Source organism: Stigmatopora argus, chromosome 10 (assembly GCF_051989625.1).
Source record: "Stigmatopora argus isolate UIUO_Sarg chromosome 10, RoL_Sarg_1.0, whole genome shotgun sequence".
NCBI classification, from domain to species: Eukaryota; Metazoa; Chordata; class Actinopteri; order Syngnathiformes; family Syngnathidae; genus Stigmatopora; species Stigmatopora argus.
In genome coordinates this window covers 16,864,233-16,879,159 of record NC_135396.1, presented here as the reverse complement: position 1 = coordinate 16,879,159, position 14,927 = coordinate 16,864,233, and the positions used below count along the sequence as shown (strand labels likewise).

At 42.1% G+C, this 14,927-nt stretch overlaps 1 protein-coding gene across 1 annotated transcript in view; it reads right to left on the bottom strand.

Moving 5' to 3' along the window:
- Nucleotides 1-2,808: 2,808 nt before the first annotated feature.
- Nucleotides 2,809-14,927, bottom strand: part of efhd1 (EF-hand domain family, member D1) — a 36,056-nt gene continuing 23,937 nt past the window's right edge. The window contains exons 3-4 of the mRNA XM_077611402.1: nucleotides 11,785-11,919; nucleotides 2,809-3,775 (exon numbers count right to left, since the gene is read on the bottom strand). Coding sequence (XP_077467528.1) covers nucleotides 3,641-3,775; nucleotides 11,785-11,919 — 270 coding nt within the window. The 3' untranslated portion in view covers nucleotides 2,809-3,640. The remainder of the gene's footprint in view (nucleotides 3,776-11,784; nucleotides 11,920-14,927) is intronic.

Here is a 14,927-nt window from a genome sequence, read left to right as displayed (position 1 = left end):
ACAGTACCAACATTGCATGGGGCTTCTTTTTAACCCCCACGACATTTTGAAATATATTAGTCACACAAACACGTACATTGCATGTCACTTTTGAACAAACAGATATTTCAAATGACATTAAAAAGGGAAAGATGACTATACTCAAACATCACATGAATATGAATGCAATAAAACAGTATTTATCGAATACTAAAATTATTATTTCGACTCCAGGGTGTAAATGCACCGAAACGGAACACACACATATTTGGACTAGTGCCTATTTGTTTTCTTATTTGATGATGTGCATTTATGTTTACATTAATGAACAATTAATCTTATCTAGTTGCTCAACTATTATAATTGCATGTTTCACTAACTTTGTTATAAAGTGCCAAATTTTGAGCTTTCTTGTGAAGAATGTAAGAAATGTAGTTTTGAAATGTACTTAAAGACAAATGTGCATTTTCAGGATTGCCATGTGCTTCGTTTAAAGCGTCATGAGCAAAATGCCGACTGTAGCTGCTTAAAGGCGGCTTGCCTCTCCTTTTTCTCCACTTCCTGTTTCTTGCGTTCTTCCTTCTCTTCCCGAATCTCAGCCTCAAACTTGCTGTTCACAGACAGCGCCTGCATCTGGGGATGCATAGAAACACAAGTCTTTTGAAAGCAGAATTTAAAAAACCATGGTAACTCTTAAAGGAACACAGACCTATTTGATCTATTTCAGGGGTCACGAGTTCAGTGCTAAACCACAGGTCACATTTAAAGCAATTAGATCTCAAGAAGATTAAACAGTATATTTGTGGCCTAATAAGGCATAAATACATTTTTTTCCCGCAAAATAAACACCTTGAGATACGAGCTTAATGCGTTCCGGGACCGAGCTCGTATGTCAATTTGCTCGTATCTCAAATCAAATTCTCCCATAGAAATGAACGAAATACAAAATAATTCGTTCCCACCCTGCATAGGGGGACTTTAGATAAGTTTAGACACCCTGGGGTATGCATATAATTTGTTGCACTTATACATGTAGCTCATTCCCATGTCTAGACTTTTATTCCATCAGTTCTGACAGTGGCACCCTTAGGCATTCCTGTATTTTGGGGGTGTTCATTTGGACACCTGTGTGGGAGGGTGGTTTTTTACCTATTTCATTTAAGGGTGCCACTTTAGCATCTTTTGCTTCCCCTATGTTGTCCCATAGTCAAGGTTTTCTGTCGACTTTGTTGTTAATAAATTATTTATTGCTAATTGCCTTGTGTCTGTCTCCTCATTAGCCGGGTTTTTCTGCTGTGGTAGTTGCGACTCCCTGGTATATCTTACCACCAGGGGGGAGTGGTAACAATCCAACACATCTGAATCAAATACAATCGTACCTTTACTTACAAAATTAATAGGTTCCAGAACATTTTTCGTGAGTTGAAAATTTCACAAGTAGAGCAGTACTTTACATGTAAATTCTCTCATTTGTTCCACGGTCCTCATAAAACTACGAACTAAACCCGATAAAATTGATCAGTGTCTCAATTTTGTGGGAAAGATATGAAGACACAAATGAGACGATCATATAATTATTTAATAAGTCATTACAATGAATAATAAACATGCAAAATCTATTCGCGTTGAAGCACAGGTGCACAAGTCTCGGGAAGCTAACGTTGGGCAAATGAGACAAGCATACACATCTCATTTTATTTTCCAAACCACTGTATCCACATGTGGGTTGTGGGGGGGTGCTGGAGCCAATCCCAGCTGTTTCTGGGCCAGAGGTAGGGGACACCCTGAATTGGTGGCCAGCCGATCGCAGGGCACAAGGAGACTGACAACCGTGCACTCACCCATACCTAGGGGCAAATTAGAGTGTCCAATCAGCCTACCATGCATGTCTTTGGAATGTGGGAGGAAACCGAAGTACCCGGAGGACACCCACGCAGGCCCGGGGAGAACATGCAAACTCCACATGGTTCGACGTGACCTGGATTTGAACTCAGGACCCCAGAGTTGTGAAGCTGATTCGCTAACCACTCGCTCCACCGGGCTGCCCACACACATTTAATAAACCGAAAATAAAGAATTCAAAATAACATTACATTGATTTTTAAAAAATCTTTTTCATTAACGATTTACGACTTGACATCTAATTTTTCACCCATTTTATTTATGGTGATTGCTTTTTACCTGTTTGGGTTTAACTTCCCCTTTGGCAGTAATTGATGACTTAGAGGGTTTTGAGAAAAATTGATCTAAAGACAATTGTCTTTGACGACTTATAATGTTACTAAAATACACAAGATAACTGTCGTTAAACTGTGCAATCGCAAGACTCAACACTTTCAGGATGTTTTTTTCCACGAAGTCGGAGAGTTTGTAAAAAGATTTTGGTAACACAACCAACTTGTCAATGTCCTCCTTACTGACCACCAGCCCAATTTCGCACACCACAGGCTGCGGTTCAGGTTGACGCTCGACTGCCGGTCTGATGAAGGCACTCGGTCACAGCTTCCTCCAAGCATAAGTTTAAGCACACAATGAGGAATGGTGGTCAAACTGAAACTGACACAAGAAAATCTTGAAACATGTAGGTTTTGTTGTGAGACAGCCAATGAAAGCCCAGTAGAGTGTAGTGAATGTTTCAAGCAAGAAGCAATTCATCCGCAAAAATTTCAAAAACAATAGATACAGGAAATATATTGATGACAGAACGAGGATCATTCTATTTCTCAGTGGGAAAATTGAGGCCTCAAAATAATGAAAACACCTCAAACCTATTATAATAGACATATTGTGAAACCTAACTTTGCTGTTAGTTGTGTTCTGACCAAGCCGTTATAGAACAGAAAAAAGTTTAATGTTTTTGAGAGGAAGTTAGTGAACAAAACAGCCCCTTTGTGAATAATTTATGTTACATCAGGCGGCACAGAGCTTAAAATCTGATTGGAACCAAAAAAAATCCATCATCCACATTAACCTACTGAAAGCAGTGGAGTGAGGAGAATTATTGAAAATAAATGGATTGTGGGAATGAAAGTCAAAAAGTATACAATCTACATTTTGAACATTGGTTCTTCATGCAAACAGTAACAGGTGTAGAGGCAGAATAAATTGATTTGCAAATAAATTTATAAAAGTGTGGGAAAAAAATGATTGAGCCCATAATTTTAGGAGAGACACAAAGTCATGTACAGTACCAACATTGCATGGGGCTTCTTTTTAACCCCCACGACATTTTGAAATATATTAGTCACACAAACACGTACATTGCATGTCACTTTTGAACAAACAGATATTTCAAATGACATTAAAAAGGGAAAGATGACTATACTCAAACATCACATGAATATGAATGCAATAAAACAGTATTTATCGAATACTAAAATTATTATTTCGACTCCAGGGTGTAAATGCACCGAAACGGAACACACACATATTTGGACTAGTGCCTATTTGTTTTCTTATTTGATGATGTGCATTTATGTTTACATTAATGAACAATTAATCTTATCTAGTTGCTCAACTATTATAATTGCATGTTTCACTAACTTTGTTATAAAGTGCCAAATTTTGAGCTTTCTTGTGAAGAATGTAAGAAATGTAGTTTTGAAATGTACTTAAAGACAAATGTGCATTTTCAGGATTGCCATGTGCTTCGTTTAAAGCGTCATGAGCAAAATGCCGACTGTAGCTGCTTAAAGGCGGCTTGCCTCTCCTTTTTCTCCACTTCCTGTTTCTTGCGTTCTTCCTTCTCTTCCCGAATCTCAGCCTCAAACTTGCTGTTCACAGACAGCGCCTGCATCTGGGGATGCATAGAAACACAAGTCTTTTGAAAGCAGAATTTAAAAAACCATGGTAACTCTTAAAGGAACACAGACCTATTTGATCTATTTCAGGGGTCACGAGTTCAGTGCTAAACCACAGGTCACATTTACAGCAATTAGATCTCAAGAAGATTAAACAGTATATTTGTGGCCTAATAAGGCATAAATACATTTTTTTCCCGCAAAATAAACACCTTGAGATACGAGCTTAATGCGTTCCGGGACCGAGCTCGTATGTCAATTTGCTCGTATCTCAAATCAAATTCTCCCATAGAAATGAACGAAATACAAAATAATTCGTTCCCACCCTCTGAAAAAACACCAAAACAGGATGAGACCATAGAAAAACATTTTTATCTTCCTCCACAGACAAAGGGTCTAATCTCTGTATCTGTGTATACAGCCAGGCTGTTGAAGGTCATGTCTTGGAAGGATGCACCCTCTTGGGCTGCAAGGAAGAGGTCTCTCTGAATCTTCATACTCCCTGATTGTAAGTACAGCTTGTTTGGCTCTCTTCTGATTAACGTTCCTCCCACCTTGGCTTACTTGAGAAATGGGATCTTCATTCAATGGGTATTTTGTGCCCCAGTGTGGTTCACTGATGTGATCATCAACGTTGACATAGGAGGCCTTTCTTGATGATTTCCAGCCCTCTTTCCTCTTCTTGCCTCCTGGCTGGCAGTTGCCACCTCTGCATTCTCCACAGTTGTTGAGAAATTCTTTGTCTATAACAGTGCTTTTGGATTCAACTTTAAATTCCTCTGTTATACTGACTTTTAAACATTTCACAGCTGTGGCTCTCATTGAACGTGCAAAGTGCGTTTTGGATGTGTGAGCTGCCAAATCCACTTTTTCAAAGAGGACTGGGTGCATTCCACCAATGGCCTTCCCTGGTGAGCCATCCCATAAGACAAGGTCTCCAATCACTTTCACCCTCTGCAGTGTAAGCCGTCCTTTCCGATGAGTGATGAGCAGTTTGATTTGCTCTGGTGTGTGCAGGTCTTCTGAGCTGGCATCTGGAAAGAATCTTTTCAGTTCTTTAGGTTTGACCATTCTCTGTACTTTGGCTATTTCCTCCAAGCCATAACAGATGAGTTCATGGGCTCTTTCAGTTCCTGCGGGTCGCTTGATCCTCACTTGGAGATGGTATCTTTTTGTCTTTACTATCAAGGCCATTCCTACAACACCATCGACAACTAAAGTGATTTTATCACTTCTGAGGTTCAGTCTCCTGGCAGCGCTGTGAGTAATGTAATTTTTGTCAGACGCTAAGTCAATCAGCGTTCCGATCTTCTGACCTGCATTGGTTGTAAATTCAAGGAGGATAAAGATCACTTAGAGTTCCTTACATGCACTCTGCTCCATCCCTGCAGGCTTGTCAGTGCTAAAACATTGGTAAAGGCTCTCTTGAATTTTTCTGCAATGTCGGGGGACAGTTCAGACACAAATTGCCGTTGTTCTTCTGTCAATTTGTTCTTCCCCAGATTTGGCTTTGATGTCATGTCTGTCTCAGCATTTTTAAGGTCTCCTTTCCGGCACAGGAAGAAGTGATGGTCTCCCCTGCAGTTCTGCTTCCTAAACAGGCAAGTGTCTTTGCATTCACTCTCTTCTTCATGACACTCTAGGCACTTTGTGTGGGCTTCCAGTCTCTCAACAGCACTCAACTTGTTCTTTGAACTTTTTGCAGAAGAACAGTTTTCCTTTGTGCTGCTAATATCCACAGACGACACATCCTCCTTGACTCGTGGACCTGGTTGAGGCATATTTCTTGGAGTCAGATGACTTTTTGTCCAGCTTCTCAGATACTATAAACTGCTTGAACCTCTCCAAAACCTCTTCTTGAGTTTTCAGGTAGTTTAGGAGGAACTCGAAGTGGTTGTCTGGTGTGACTGTGTTTGCCAGATTGAACATGAAGACTAGCCAGTCCCTCTTCATTGTATTTGGCAGTTTGCTCTCTATGGATTTGATTACAAGCTGATTTTTGATGGCTCCAGTATTGCCAAGTTCTGTGAGGTCAGTAAGGACCTTTTCAACTGATTGGATCATTTTAATCATTTTCATGAGCTGGTAGGACTTCAGAGGGGGGATTTTCTCCAGGTCTTCTATGATCTCTTGGGCTATGGTTGTTTTGTCTCCAAATCTGTTTTCCAGCACCTTGAGCATGTCCTCTGCGGTCTTATAGGTGGACAGTCTTCGGTTTCTTCGGATCTTCTCATCAACACTGTCAAGGAGCTGGATCTTTTTGGCTTCTGCTGAGCCAGTTAGCTAAGCTTGTCTCTGAAGAATCTCCCAGTCCCTCTTCCACTGATGGAAGTCACTTTTGGAACCATAGAATCTGGGTAAGATGGTAGGTTTAATTTTAAGAATAGGCATTTTTCCCATTCTATGAAGCTTGCCATCACATCATTGATGAGTTTCTTTGCACCATCCACTCGATGTACATAGGCATCTTTGTTCACCGCGGACACAGGAATCGCACAGGCCATTCACAAGCGGATTCTGCTTCTTCAATTGCGAATGTCAGCTCAGCTTCCCCATACCTGGAACAGAGGCTGGACTACACTGTCCGTTTCAATTCGACCAGCCTGGTGTTGCAGTCCTCTATGGTTTTCGCTTGGTCCATCTGGTTGCTACTTATCCTATGTCAATTTTTCATCTTCCTAATTACCTCCCAGCTCAGCTAGAAGGCCGAGTTCATAGCTGTCATTGGTGTCCCGTGCAAGTGAAGAGAGTATTCTGAATTCCTTCTGCAACTCTGACTTTGCCAAGTGTCCAATAGCTCTGCATAGGTAGTTGGCCTGTTTGGTGAAAGTACTCTTTGCTGAGGTTCTCTCCTGCTTCAGCAGTTTGATCGCTTCTTCCGGCATACTTGTTCTTTGCGTTGACTTGAGGCCACTAATCCTCTTTCTTTGCTACCATGCTGGTTTTCAATTGTCAAGTTGTCTTTAACTCCCTCGGTCCCTTGCCCCAACTTGAAAAAGGTCTTTGTCCTTCAAACACATGAACAGCTCAAAATCTTCCTCCTTTTTACAGTTTATTGGTGATTAGAGGGTGATTGGATTGAAATCCAGTTGCATATGACCGGGGAACTGAAAGGTGTTTTTGCTCTGTTGGTGATTTACTCCTTTCTGGTAGGCTTCTTTGATTGTTCCACCCAGACTCACATGCTGTCTGTGGGCAACAAGGCTGCCCCTGGACTCTGATAGGAAGTGTCTGTAAACTTTTGTCTGATTGAGGTTTCTCTGCCCCCTGCAGGCCTGATTGGGGACAGGTGCACCATACTGTTAGTTAACTTGATAGTCATCAGAGGACCCCATGGAAGGGGCATGGCGAGACCACCCATTTGAAATTTTGCACCACACCAAAGAAAATAATAAAGACCACACCTTTGTAGTATATACTATACTTAGACCTGCGCAGAGAAAGGACTGATTTTTCCTGTAATTTTCCTAGTCAGGGCGAGGTAATATCGGCTGAAATACTGTATCTTGTGCCTTTTCAATATCTCTGGAATCTATTATACAGCAGGCCTGCCAACTACTCCGGAATTTCAGGAGTTTCTCCAGAAAGGCAATGAACAACTCCAGGACTCCGGAGAACGTCCCTAAAAACCGGAAATCTCCCAAAAATTTCACTTTTTTTGTGGGAAGCAACCATTTCAGAAAAGTACCAAATTTCCAATTTAAATCCCTTGAAATTCACACCATTGCCTACGGCTTTCGCCATCTCAATTCAACTGCACTGTAAACTGGAAGAATTTGGTAACATGAGGGCATTGTGAACCATCCGAGTTCCAAGTTCTGACGAATGATTAGTCTTGTGCGACTTCAGCGTGGCAATCTAATCGGAATCGATTGCATAGGTAGCTTCTATCGCTTTAACATTTTCATTTTTTTTTCACAAGGGAAGTAAGTATTATTAAGGCTGACTAAACCACCAGTCTTTTGTTTTGAAACAAATCCAATCATTTCCGGCGTTGTTCTAAAGGAAGTATGCGTACACAGCACTGGTAAGTCTTATCAATATGCCTGCATGGGTTAAGTGCAATTTGTATGAAACTTCTAATTAGAAACCCTGACACTCACGGAAGTTTATTGGTTCGTATTCGACGAAATATCCCATGTTGAAACAGTCTCCAAAATCAAATCAAATCAAAAGCCTTTGTCATCATACACAGCTGCATATAACAAAATTGGTAATAGTAATAAAAGTATAAAAAGTCACATCCCGGCTAGGTAAATTCTAAAATATTGCACATTGTTATTGCACACCCAGATTTTATTGCACAGAGGGGATTGGGTGTCGTGCTAACACAAGTTTAGAGTCCTGATGGCTGTGGGAAAAACTGTCCTTAAGTCTATTTGTCCATGCTTTGTGAGACCTGGAGCGTCTGCCAGAGGGCAGCAGCTGGAACAGGTTGTGACCAAGGTGGTATTGGTCCCTGACAATGTTCCTGGCTCTGCTGAGGTAGCGAGGGCTGGCAATGTCCTCCAGTGAGGGCAGAGAGCAGCCGATGATCTTCTGGGCGGTGTTGATCACTCTCTGCATAGCCTTTCTGTCTGCTGCCGTGCTTCCGGCGTACCACACTGTAATGCAGTATGCCAGGATGCTCTCCACAGTGGCTCTATAGAAGGTTACCAGAAGCTTAGTGTCCAAGTTGTTCCTCCTGAGTAGGAAATAGTCGTTTCTGGGTCTTCTTCACCACTGCCATGGTGTTGATAGACCAGGAGAGCTTGTCCGTGACGTGGACACCCAGGAATTTGAAGGACTGGACCCTGTCTACGCATACTCCATTTATGAGGAGTGGGGCCAGATCTGTGCTGCGTTTGCAAAAGTCCAGGATTATTTCTTTAGTTTTCGTGGTGTTTAGTGTGAGATTGTTCACCAAACAACACAAAGACAGTTTGTTGACCTCATTTCTGTAAGCAGATTCATCACCTCCGAGATGAGTCCGACCACAGTAGTGTCATCGGCAAATTTGATGATGGAGTTAGTCTGGTGGGTCTGTGTACAGTCGTGTGTACAGGGCGTACAGAAGAGGACTCAGTACACAGCCTTGAGGTGAGGCAGTGCTCAGTGTAATGGAGGAAGAGAGGTGGGGACCACGTTTAACAGTTTGTGGACGGTTGGTTAAGAAATTCTTAATCCAGTAGCAGATGGAAGAGGGTAGTCCAAGGTGGGAGAGTTTGTCAGCCAGAATGTCCGGTATTATAGTGTTGAAGGCGAAGCTATAGTCACGTAGTTCCCATGGTGCTCCAGGTGGCTCAGTGCTGTGTGTAGAGCTACAGCGATGGCGTCATCAGTGGACCTATTTGCTCTAGTATAGGCAAACTGGTGAGGGTCAACTGAGGGAGGGATTGTATCTCTGATGTGGCGGGCGACCAACTTTTCAAAGCACTTCATGATCACAGGCGTAAGTGCAACAGGCCTATAATCATTCAGGCTGTAAATGGTTGGCTTTTTAGGGACAGGGATAATGGTGGCAAATTTTAGGCAGGATGGGATGATGGATTGTTGCAGGGAACAATTGAAGATCTTTGTGAAAACACCAGTCAGCTGGTCAGCACAGGCTTTGAGCACCTTCCCAGGTACTCCGTCAGGGCCAGCAGCCTTCCTGGTGTTCACAGTCCGCAGTACCTGTCTCACTTCATGTTCCTGAAGCTCCAGTGTACTGCTGCAGGGTGGTGGTGGATGTGTTGAGACTGGGTCTGATTTGTCAGTCTCAAAGCGGGCAAAGAAACGATTCAGTTCCTCTGCTAGTGAGGCATCTGCGTTAACAGACACCATTGGTAATATGTCATATTCCCTGTCACATCTTCTTTGGGTTATTTCCTGTGAAGTGCTCCTCAATTTTCCTTGTATATGCTGCCTTGGCCTTTTTAATGGCTCTCTTCAACTCTGCTCTGGCAGCCCTGTATTGTACCTTGTCCCCTGACCTGAAGGCGGTGTTACGGCATTTGATGAGTGCCTATGTCTCACTGGTCATCCAGGGTTTTTGGTTAGGAAAAACCTGTATCTGTTTATTAACAGTAACGTTGTCCGTGCAGTTTTTGATGTAGGAAAGTACAGTGTCCGTGTAGTCCTGGAGGTTGTGGTGTTCAAAAAGTTCCCAAATGGTGCGGCAAAAACAGTCCTGTAGCTGAGAAAGGGCGTCCTCGGGCCATGTTTTTATTATCTTTATTTGTGGCCCTATTAGCCTCCGGAGTGGGGTGTATGCGGGGGTGAGGGACAGGCAGAGATGGTCATCATGATCCAGCAAGGTGAGGGAGGGTTGTGGGTCTATAATCATGTTTGAGATTAGAATAAACATGGTCTAGAGTTTTATCTCCTCTGGTATGACACTTCACGTACTGGATAAACTTCAGTCACCAGCGATAGTAAAGACTCCATCGGGGTGGTCAAGCTGCTGTTTGTTTACAGCCGCTAGCAGGAGGCTAAGTGCCGTGCTAACGTTAGCATCCGGTGGGATGTAAACAGCCATTACAATGACAATCGTTAGCTCTCTAGGTAGATAGAAGGGCCTGCACCGTACTGCCAAGAGCTCTAAATCCGGGGAGCAGCGAGTGTTAATGATCCTACTGCTGCAGCACCATTCATTGTGTATGTACATGCAAAGTCCCCCCCCCTTGCTTTTCCCTCATAATTCTTTCGAACGATTATTTCGGAATAGCGTCCGGCTAGCTAGTGGTACCGCGGCGTCAAGTTTATTTTGTCAAACTCCCAGGGGACACACATTTCCAAATTGCACAAGTGCGACTTCAGCGTGACACACGGTGGAATTACTGACTGTAAAACGCACATAGAAGGACCCCAAAAAAAAAAACTATTTTCATTATGGTGTACTTTTTCAATAGTTTGCAAAAACACTTTCAATTTATGTAAAAACATAATGAAAGTTTGATTTAAATTGTCCTACATTTATTTTTTTTACATTTTATATCGATTTTGCGTGAATCGCATTTACTCCGGATATGGGACATGGGTTCTCCTGAAATGGGGTTGACGGAGGTTGGCAGCTTTGATACAGTAATACCTTGACATAGGAGTGACCCAACATAAGAGAAATTTGAGATCAGAGCATACAAGACAGCCAGCTGGCTGAGACAGAAGAGGCTGCTTATGATAAGAGCGCACTGTCTTTCTCGCCGCCTCTGCCTTGTGTAAAGATATCTATGAGTACTGGGCAGAAAATTTTTCCGTGTTTTTTGTGTTAGTCAGTGAAGAATTAAGGGGAAAAACAAAGGGTCCAAAGCAAGCAGGAGCAATGAAGGGTAGTGCGAAGAAAAGGTGTATGATGACAATCGATATTATGCACAAAATAATCGAAAAACATGAGTAGTGTACGCGTGATGGAGCTGGCCCGCTAATACGAAAGGAGCTCCCGGACAACTTAGCAAGTCGTCGTGCGTTATCCTAATGTGAGGACATGTGTGTTATTTTCATAATATTTTGAAGGGGAGACAAAAGCAAAAAACACTAGATAGGTTCCTTTTGAAAAGTCCAGCTGAAAGAGATGGAAGCGAGGCAAAAAGAACCAAGTCGGAAGAGGCAAAGGAAAAAATAAATAAAAGTAAATTAGAATTAAGTTTAGTGTAAGGTAAGAATAAAACATTAAGTGTGTCTGTATCGTAATCTAAGATCATTTAAGTTAAATTTGTTGTTGTCCAAAAAGTCTCCCTCTCTCTCCCTCTCCCCGACCCCATTACCCTCCCCCACATTTTAACAGCTGCTCTCATATTTAGCAGACACAATTTTCTTGACAACATATGAGCACACGGGAAAATAATATTTCACATAGCGGGTGTAATGTATGAATGAACTTAAGTGTGCCTATCAGGCAGAAACCCCCGTGGGCTACATTTAATCCCTGGCGGGCTATTTCCATCCCACGTACAGTACGTATGACACCTCTGGCCTAGTTGGTAGTACGTATTACCAAACAATGACTATGTTCTGCAATACTTGCCTGGCTGAGCATATAACATACCTTAGCTTCAAAGAAGTCTTTGGCCCCACTCACTCCCTCAGTGGACACGTCAATTTCAGAAAGTCTGGCTAGTGCCATAAGACCACTCTCTTCTTGCAGCTCTCCTGCTGCCGCTCTCCGGAAAATCAACAAGAACTGAGGAAACGAAACAGGAGTTTGATTTTGATGGTAAATACAGTAATCTCTCGAATATCACGGTTAATGTAGACCAAACATGGCCGCGATAATCGAAAAATCGCTAAGAGGGGTCAGCCCTATTATAACTACTTTTTTCCTTCAGCGCTGAGTCCTGGTAGCAAGAGTGGCTTCCACTTACGAATTTTAGCGTGGATTATCACATTTTTATGAACTTAAATTTTATTTTTATTTTTTTAAATAATTAATAGCAGAAAAAAAATCGCTAGGCAGGGAATTCCCAATAAGTGAAGTCGCAATAATCGAGGGAAGACTGTACATGAAAGTTGTTGCTCTCCAAACCGGGACACAATGTTCTCGTTTGACCTTTTCCTGCCTATAAGATGCACCACAATTTAATGTGGGATTTTTTTTGTTACAATATTTTAAACAGAAAAATTTGATTTAACCACATTAAAATGCATCCGCCGCGTCAGAGTAGCCAGTGTCACAGACCGACTGGTATGTTCAAGGCAAGTTCTTCTGTGATGGCGGAAGGGTCTTTTACTTTACAAGTTGCCATTTTTCAACTTGCCTTCTCACACAGGTTGCCTCAGAAATGCTATCACTGCAAGAAAGCTAAGGCTTTAGTCAACTTGCACTTTGGCGCTGCTACAATTGTTATTGCAGAATAATTAAAAAACAAGAATAAGCTGCTCTTATATAACCTGCAAGAGGAAAAAGTAATAGCTTAGTCTGAAAAATATGGTATTTGTGATTTTTATTCAACTTGTGAATATTTTTCATACATTCTCTACGTACAGCAACAAATTATCTCATAACATCAATAGGAGTTCTTAAAAAATGGAAAGAAGAGCGGCTTAAAAAGATTCAAATTGGAACTGATTTTACAGAACAAAATGTCTGTAATATTTTATGTAAAAAACTTTTTTTTACCCATTTTTCTTTGGCATTTAATTAATTAAACTACCGTATTTACTCGCATATAAGCCACTTTTGTCGGACAAAAAATGATGACTGAATCGAGGGTATGGCTTGTATGCGCATACAAACACGACATGCACAAAACTCCAAGTTGACGACGATGACACGATTACGTCACGAAAAAAAATGGCGCCTTCGTGACATCACGAGGCAAGACAATGTGGCAATATACGGTCATTTATTTCAAAATAAAAGATAAACATAAAACGCTAAACAAAATGTAATTTGACATATATGAATATAATTCAAGGAAAAAATAAACCGTATTTTGCATAAAACGTGAAAAAACTGCTCGCTCGGCCATCTTACTGTAGTTAAACGTGCTGAGACTGGCCAGACGTGAGTACACTTGAGTCTGCTGTTGCTCGCTCGGGACGCCTCCATCTTACCGTAACGTACCATAGCGTTTACCATGTCAGCACATCACAATAACTGAGGCTGATCGAAGGTCGTGCGGTCGATCGTTAAAATATAAACCTTGATACCTGCGTGCGTAATGTGCATACTATTTTTGCACCCAGAGACTTGAACACTACGTATAGCGCTATGGGCATATTTCCTAGTTGTGCTTATGTGACATGCTAGTGTTTGATTTATAAACGATTGCATGTAAAGAAGGTACAACGAGTTTGGATTGAATGTGTGTATCGGTGTTCGATTGTTGATCCTTTGATCCATATGACAAGTGTGGGGCATGTTAAAGAAGATCGGTATTCGATTATTGATGTCTTAGCAAATAGCTTGAGGCACGGGAGATGTGTTGAATCATTACAGTAAAAGTTGGATTGAAGAAACAACAACATCTCACTGTTCTGATTATTTCCCCCTGTGTGTCAAGGTATGCTGTTTGTTGTAAAGGCTGGTTGAGTTTGGGGTTTGTAATATACACTGTTTAGCGTGTGAGAAAAGAGATAATGTTTATTAATGTTTATTTACTTTTGAATTACGAGCGCAAATGCGTGAGTCTCGGGTCACGCACATGGAATAGCATTTAGCATGCTACCTTCGGCCACCATTATCGTCGAGTGTGTCTGTAACGGTCATAGAAAGGATGTTATATTATTGATATTGCATTGTTTGCCCTGTTGAATAGATGATAAGTTGTAAAAGGAAAAGATATAACAAGTTATGACCGTGTGTTGAACGAGTGTGTGCGCATTGTGTTTTGGGTTCTAAAGTGTTGCTAATATATATGTGTACACACACACACACACACACACACACACACACACACACACACACACACACACACACACACACACACACACACACACACACACACACACACACACACACACACACACACACACACACACACACACACACACACACACACACACACACACACACACACACACACACACACACACACACACACACACACACACACACACACACACACACACACACACACACACACACACACACACACACACACACACACACACACACACACACACACACACACACACACACACACACACACACACACACACACACACACACACACACACACACACACACACACACACACACACACACACACACACACACACACACACACACACACACACACACACACACACACACACACACACACACACACACACACACACACACACACACACACACACACACACACACACACACACACACACACACACACACACACACACACACACACACACACACACACACACACACACACACACACACACACACACACACACACACACACACACACACACACACACACACACACACACACACACACACACACACACACACACACACACACACACACACACACACACACACACACACACACACACACACACACACACACACACACACACACACACACACACACACACACACACACACACACACACACACACACACACACACACACACACACACACACACACACACACACACACACACACACACACACACACACACACACACACACACACACACACACACACACACACACACACACACACACACACACACACACACAC